Source organism: Lathyrus oleraceus, chromosome 7 (assembly GCF_024323335.1).
Source record: "Lathyrus oleraceus cultivar Zhongwan6 chromosome 7, CAAS_Psat_ZW6_1.0, whole genome shotgun sequence".
Lineage (NCBI taxonomy): Eukaryota > Viridiplantae > Streptophyta > Magnoliopsida > Fabales > Fabaceae > Lathyrus > Lathyrus oleraceus.
In genome coordinates this window covers 162152963-162161545 of record NC_066585.1, presented here as the reverse complement: position 1 = coordinate 162161545, position 8583 = coordinate 162152963, and the positions used below count along the sequence as shown (strand labels likewise).

At 27.4% G+C, this 8583-nt stretch overlaps 1 protein-coding gene across 1 annotated transcript; it reads left to right on the top strand.

Moving 5' to 3' along the window:
• Positions 1–5618: 5618 nt before the first annotated feature.
• LOC127108510 (berberine bridge enzyme-like 13) lies at positions 5619–7510 on the top strand. The gene has a single exon (XM_051045990.1). It carries the CDS (start codon positions 5634–5636, stop codon positions 7257–7259), a length of 1626 nt encoding a protein of 541 aa, XP_050901947.1. The 5' UTR covers positions 5619–5633; the 3' UTR covers positions 7260–7510.
• The last annotated feature ends 1073 nt before the right edge of the window (positions 7511–8583 follow it).

Below are 8583 nucleotides of genomic sequence, written 5' to 3'. Positions count from 1 at the left end.
GACGCATCCTCTTTTTAATGTGGTTATTTTAGAATTTTTTTTTTAAAAAATTGTTATTCTGAAATTATGTTTGGAAATGTTGATTATTTTAAAAAAAAAATCAAATATTGTTCATTAAGTTATTAGATAATAATAATAATAATAATAATAATAATAATAATAATAATAATAATAATAATAATAATAATAATAATAATAATAATAATAATAATAATAATAATAATAATAATAATAATAATAATAATAATAATAATAATAGAAGTACATAAAAAATAAACCATTTAAAATTTACTCTACCATAATGATTTTAGATAGAAGTAAAGATACATTTTTATTTTTCAATTTTTTATCGTCCATAATTTTGATTCTCCACTACAAGAAAAACTCCCCCCTGCCACATGATTATCACGTGGCAAAGGTGAAAATCACTTCACTAGTCAAAAATAGCGACGTGTTGATTCACGTCGCTGGAACGCGTGTGGCAACTTTTTGTGACGTGATAAACACGTCGCTAATTTGTCAAAGGCAAATTACGTCGCAACATTGTGAATTAACTTGCTTCTGCGCTTAAACTTTGCCACGTGATATTCATGACACAACTTTGCCACATGAATATCACGTCACAACATTTGAAAATGGATGGTATGTTGCCACATGAAAATCACGTGGCAAATTACCCACGTGATTTACACTTCACAACTTAAAAACAAAATTAAAATAAAAGATAAAATATATTGTTATTATTAAATTATATTATTAATAAAAGATAAAATAATTAATAAATAATAAAATATAGAATAATTAATAATTAAGTGAAATATTTTTAAATTAAAATTACACATATGAAAATGTATTATAAAAATAGCAAAGTAATTATTTATACAAAAATTAATATTTAAAACTAAATAAATATTACACATCAAATTCGTCGTCATCTTCATCGTCTTCACTTGTTCTTTGATTTTGATTTCTACTCATGGACTGCATAAATTGTCTCATTTGCTCCTCCATATCGTGTTGTCTTTTTTTCATTTCCTCTAATTCGGCCTTTAACGCCGCCTCACGCTCCGCCGTCTCTCGTCTAGCCTCTGTTAGAGCCAGTTGCCTCACCGTTTCCATCATTTCAGGTGTCAATTGTGTTGGACGGGACGTTCCTTCCCCACTTGCAACTCTATCAAATAAAGTTCTATCTCCGGTTCTGTAGTTGCACATTTACAAAATCGTTACTATTTTAATTTCAAAAGTGATATTCCTCTATCGTCCAATTTAAAAATCGTTCTATCGTACATCCAACTAATTATTACGTACAATTTAAAAAAAATATATTATACTATTAATAAATATATAATATAACTATTATATACTTTATTGTTTAAACTAAACATATATTTATAAAACATATACCCTAATATGTGTTATTTAAAAAAAAAACATTTTAGACATACATATTATTCATACTAATTTTTTTTATAAACATATTTTTAATATAAAAATATATATGAAATTAATGTTTTGTTTTTTTATACATTATTTTAAACATAATATTAATAATACAACTTCTATTTATTTAGTTATCTAAATAATATATATACACACTTATCAATTTTTACTCAAAACACTAATCTATTATATTTTTTAAACTAACCATATTATCTAAATAATAATACAACTTCTATTTTTAGACATGATTCATATTACTTTTTCTAATAAACAAAATATTTCGTTTTTTTTATAAATATTATTCTGTTTTAATATTTTGTTTAAAAAAATTATATATTATATTTCTAAAAAATATAATGTGCACATATATAAAGGCATTAAATAGTTTCTAAACAAAGTAATATCAAAGTTTTAATATTTCCAAGCTTGACATGATTTTCTTTTGAAATTTATAATTTCTCTAGAAATAATTAAAAATGATTTTATAAATAGGGTATTAATAGAGAGGATAGTATTGGTATTAATAGTATATTATATAAAATCTATTTCTAAACTATAAAAATTTAATACATAAAATATTCTGTTTTTTTTTTATAATACATTAAATATATAATACATTAAATATTCTGTTTTTTTAAAACTATTATATATTATATTTCTAAACAAATTCTAAACAAATTCTGTTTTAATAATACATTAGGGTATATGTTTTATAAACAAATTCTAAATATATAATACATTAAATTTCTAAACAAATTCTATTTTAATACATAATGTGCACAAAAACAAAATCCAGTCCAAACAAATTCGGTTTTAATACATAATAAGCACAACACATAATCCAGTCCAAACTCAATACATTTAACTAATCTGAAAATAATTAAAAAAAAAATTAAATTTCACAATTTTGAATATACCTGGATGAAGACTTTGAATCTGTTTGCTCCAAATTCTTGAATGAATAATTCACTCTTAGCTATTTCTTAAAAAAAAAATACAATAATTAAAATAAAATTCATATATATTAAACAGAAATGGGTTTAAGTTGAAATAATAAAAGTATTTACCTTTAAATTTCCAATTTCAAAATGGATCTGAAGCTTGAAGGAGAGAAATGGGTTGAAGGAACTTGAAGGGAAAATGGGTCTGGTGGAAGCTTGAAGAGGAAACGAAGAAGAATGAAACGGTGAAGGGAAGAGGGAGAGAAGAGGGAAGTTAAAGGAAAGGTTCCCACGTGGTAAACACGTCGCTATTTGCGACGTGATTTACACGCCACAAAACATTCAACGGTCATCTATAACGTCTCTCTGAACCCAGTACCCACATGCTTGTCACGTCGCTATTTGCGACGTGATTGTCATTTCGGAAATTAAATTACACCACATGTACCCACGTGATCAGCACGTCACTAGTTGCGACGTGAATTACATTTCACAAAACATTATTTGAATTTTAAATTTAAAATAGCGACGTGATCTGCATGTCACTACCAAATTTTAATTATTTTCATTTCCCCCCAACCTGAAAAGTTGTCATTCCATTTTTTTATTATATTTTACCTTTAGCCACGTGAAATTCACGTCGTAATTGGCATTTTTTGCCACGTGCATTTCACGTCACTAAATCACGTGGCTGCACAAAGTTATTCTTGTAGTGCTCTATCGTTTAAAGTTTGCAAAGGAGATCAATACTCTATAAATTTAGCATGTAATATTTAACATAATGTTGCCCACATACTATGAATTAAATATGTCTCAACAAAGTAGTCTTAAGTTTTTGGAAATTCTTTATATATTAGGTATTAGCTGTAGTTTAATTATAAAAAAATAATTTGAAATTATATAAATATATCTTAAATGTGACCCTATTTTATAAAATTCTATTTAATTATAATTTAATTGTGACAAAATTTTAAATCATATGTAATAATTTTTCTTGCACTTCCTTAAAAAATAAAAAACGATATGTGACCTCCATGCTTCTTTTGTCATATTCACTCTTAAATTTATTTAATGTCTGAGATCTTTGTCACCAAAGAATTCTGTTTCACATCTCTATTTCCACTCTCAAATTTATTTCATGTCTTTGGTCTTCATATTTTTTTAGTCTCTCAATTCTAAAAATCATGATTTTGGTCAATTTTTAAAGTTGTGTTAGATTCTTTTTATGACTAAAATCCAACACACAAAAAAATCATAATTTTAAAATGGGGATCAAAATTCAAAAAATAAAATAAAATAAAAGGACCAAAAAAACAATTAAACCTATAATAAAATAAATTTATTATTTTTAATTAAATTAATAGTAAAAAATTCAAAAAATTAGTAAAATATATAAAAATTACTTATCTATGATAAATCTTTTGTTTTGAGAATACTTAATCTATAATCTATGATTATAAAAGTTTTGACCATTGAATTTTTCAAACTTCAAAAAATTTAAAATAATCATTTAAATATCTTTCTTTTACTAAAATTACATAAATTTTAATTTTTTTATAAAAATTTATAATAAAATCAAACAACATATAAATTTAAAATATAATTTTTTAAAATTTTATGTTAATCAAGACAAAGACTTAGCGTAAGAGCGCAGCCTGAGAGAATTATGTTTATCTTCTTTATTTTCAAAGTGTCTTTGAAAAGGTTTTCCTCTTCATCGACCTTGTGAAGAGGAAAACTCATTATCTTAAACAAAATTTTTTTTCGGAAATCTGCACAAAGAAGCGAAAACAAATTAAATTAAAATCTCTAATATTAAATATTAATGAAAAGTTCATGTGAATTAAAATTATATATTAAAATCTGAAATTTTGAATGGAGAAAGGAAAAACTATCAAATCATACTCTAAAAACAATAGTATGAAATGTAAGAGATTTGACCTAGTTCATTAATTTTGAACATATTTATTTATAACAAAATATAGATCAAGACAACTAATTCTCATCCTGATTTATTTTTCAACCACTCTGATATTTTTTCACATTAGGCTTCTTTTTCTAATGCCCCTGTCTTTGAAAAAAATCACAATTACACCACAGCTTACATTATTTTGTATGTATTCAAAAACTACATTGCATCTTAAACAATTATTACTATGGTTCAACCTAAGTTAAGCCTTAGTGGAGATTGAGAATCCCCTCCTACATTAATTAATTAATTACTCTCTTTCCAAACATGTATTACAAAACTTGAACATGGGTCATTAAGCTTTAAGCAACACCATAATGTGAAGCAACAAATATACTAATTGATTTAACATCTGGACTGTGGACCATACAGTTATAACCACCAATAAACCAACGAATTTGGATTTACTTTAAATTTATGGATATCATAGATAACAACAAAATATAAAATAATCATACAGAATATGCTTTATTTGTTGTATGATCATATAGTGCTGCAAGTATATAGACATTCTTATCTCTTATGGGACCATTCAAGACTAGTGCTTAACTTTGCACATGTCTAATGGACAATACCAATGGACACAAATTCTTCTTTTCACATAGTTACACATCTCGATTTGTTCATTTAGAGGCAGACTATTTTGTATGAAGTGACCCAATATTAGAGATGGTAAATAGAAATGTTCATCCCATAAAAGCGCATAAAAAAAGGGGACGGACAGACAAGCATAATTTAGACAAACATAATTTAGATTGCGGGCCTCAAACCATAACTTGCCCCCACCAAAAAAATTAGTTAAGCTTAAAAATTAGAAAAAAATTGTTAATGTCTGTGCTCGAAAAAACAAACAAAAAATAGGACGAACACATTAGAGGATGTGAGCATAAAATCTTAGTCTGCTCTGCAAAAAAATTAGAATAAAACAAACATGTTAGATCTGTTTTGTCATCCTACTAATACAAAAATTATTAACAGCTAACAGAATTCGAACACACGCTCGGCTCTCAAGTTCAGTCCAAAACGAAGGTTCATAAATCTTGTCATATTATTTAGAATGTGAAAGTGGTACATGTTATTGGAAACAAGCTAAAATGAAACAAAGTTTATATTCCACACTATCATAATCAAAATTAGAATATAGACCCCAAAACAATACCAATAATACTCTTCATGTGTATGACGTATGTGTTAGCTCAAATTTCTCTATAATGATTCATAACTTTAGCATGGTTGCTAACATTATATATAGAGCATTTGTAACACCTTCCTTCATCACAAAAATGAGACCAAACACAAGAGTTGTGAACATGGTGTCACAAATTTCACCCTTGCCAATTTGTATCCTTCTCTTATCAACACTTTCCTTACAAGTTTCATCTTTATTACTTCAAGAAAGTTTTGTCCAATGTCTCAACATGAATTCAGACAGAACATATCCATTTCACACAACAGTCTACACTCCAAATCAACCTTCATTCAAAACCATCCTTGATTCCTTAGCAATGAACCTAAGGTGTTTGGCACCATCGGTACCGAAACCCGAATTCATATTCACACCCTCCCAAGATTCCCATGTCCAAGCATCAGTTATTTGTTCCAAGAAACTTGGAATCCATTTAAGAGTAAGAAGTGGTGGACATGACTATGAAGGACTCTCGTATGTTTCCGAAATCGAAACACCTTTCATAGTTATCGATTTAATCAAACTTCGCGGTATAAACGTTGATACCAAAACCAACACTGCTTGGGTTCAATCGGGTGCCACGATCGGCGAAGTCTATTACAAAATTTACGAAAAAAGTTCGATTCTTGGTTACCCTGCAGGCCTATGCACAAGCTTAGGTGTTGGTGGACACATAACAGGAGGTGCATATGGAACATTGATGAGAAAATATGGTCTTGGTGTTGATAATGTCTTAGATGCTCTAATCGTCGACGCGAACGGGAAAATTCTCGACAGAAAAGCCATGGGAGAGGAGTTATTTTGGGCTATAAGAGGTGGTGGAGGTGGAAGTTTTGGTGTACTTCTTTGGTGGAAGATAAAGCTAGTTCCTGTTCCACCAACGGTGACAGTTTTTACTGTCACTAAAAGCCTAGAACAAGGTGCTACAAAAATCCTTCACAGATGGCAAGAAGTAGCACCTTTTGTTGATGAAAATCTCTTTGTAAGAGTCATAATTCAACCAGCTACTAGTGTTACAAACAAAACTCAAAGAACAATCACAACTTCTTACAATGCTGTTTTTCTTGGTGAAGCAAGAACACTACTTCAAGTCATGAAAACTAGTTTTCCTGAATTGGGTTTAACAAGAAAAGATTGCCAAGAAACTAGCTGGATCAAATCTGTTCTCTATATAGCTGGATTTCCAAACGATACGCCGCCGGAAATTCTTCTTAAAGGAAAACCAACCTTCAAGAATTTCTTCAAAGCAAAATCAGATTTTGTGAGGGAACCAATACCAGAAACTGGTCTTGAAGGTTTGTGGCAAAGGCTATTGATTGAGGACATACCTTTGATGATTTGGACTCCATATGGTGGAAAAATGAGTGAGTTTTCAGAATCTGATAGCCCTTTTCCACATAGAAATGGAACATTGTATAAAATTCAATACTTGTCTATATGGCAAGAAGGTGAAAAGGATGTTGCTAAACATGTTGATTGGATAAGGAAGCTTTATAACTATATGACACCTTATGTGACTAAGTTTCCAAGAGAAGCTTATGTGAATTATAGGGATCTTGATTTGGGAATAAACTCCAAGAATAGTACAAGTTACATTGAAGCAAGTGGTTGGGGTTATAGGTATTTTAAGGGTAATTTTGATAAGTTGGTTAAGATAAAGACTAGAGTGGATCCTGAAAATGTGTTTAGGCATGAACAGAGTATTCCACCACTTCCTATATGAGAAAAATGGGGAAGACAAAAATAAAGATATACATTTAGTTTTTTATTTTTAATGTTGTAAGATAGTGTTGATTAAGTGCCTAGTTGTGATGTGTTTGTGTGAGTGATTTAGGTGCTAATTGGTTGCAAGTGTTGTTATTTAAAGCAAAAAGTGTAGTGCAACTAGTGGTTTTTTAAGTACAAGAGTTTTCTACATATATGATTATGATGTAAAATAATTGTACTAATATACTCCTACTAGCTTATTATGAATTTGATTTGATAATTTTTGTATATTCTATTTCTATGATATTGTTCTCTTTTTTTATATAAGCAAACAATATACATGTACTTTACTAAATTTGGACTAAATACACATATTTATTTATTTAAAAAAAATATATTTTTTTCTTTTTCTTTATCCAAAGTGTTGAGCCAGTAAATTGAAATAATAAAAATAGTTAGTTTCAAAGTTGGTTATTAAAAATAAAATGCATGAACTAATGAAATAGACTTTATAAAAATTAATTCTTACACCGCCAAATGTCTAATTTATAGGGTCAATAGCGTATGATTTATACTTTTTCATACTTTTTCAAACTATAGCATGGTTGTCATTGGAATGTAATTCTGGTTTCACACCGATTATATACTAATGAATTACTTCTTTCATTTCACTATAAGTGATACATTTGATTATTTTATAGATATTAAAAAAAAATTAAACAAAGAATAATAATTTTATCAAATATATATTGGATGAAAATAATAATAATTAAATGATATAATTGAAAGATAAAAGATAACTTGTATTATAAATTAAAATTAATCTTTCATAAGATAGAAAGAGTAATATAAACTACTAAAATCATTAGGTTCGACATAGTTTTCAATTTAAATGTGAAAATTCTAAGAAAAAGATTTTTTTTTTAAATGTTATTTTTTGATTTTTTACGGATATCTAGAAAGTTAATTAATATTAAGTTTAATTCATCTTTTAGTTCCTTAACTTTATTTATTATTTTATTTTGATCATTTAATTAAAAAATATTACAATATAGTCTATCAAGACCGTGTTGTTAGCCTAAATAGTGTTTTTTTGTTAAAAAAATTTAAAAAAAAGTTAACTACGGTCTACGTGACAATATTGTTGTCTTTATAAAACATGATTTTTTATTTGGTATTTTTAAATTTTATTGAGGTATTAATTTTTATTTTTAATATATTTCATATTTTCTGCACTTATTTATAGTTATAATATATTTTATATTTCATTATTTAGATCAAACCCTAGCTAATGAAACTTGCAACTACCTTTTTTTTCTCTTTCTCCTTTCTTTCTTCTA

Excerpts from the sequence above, each read along its gene's own strand:
- LOC127108510 (XM_051045990.1), top strand. The coding sequence starts at position 5,634 with ATGAGACCAAACACAAGAGTTGTGAACATGGTGTCACAAATTTCACCC.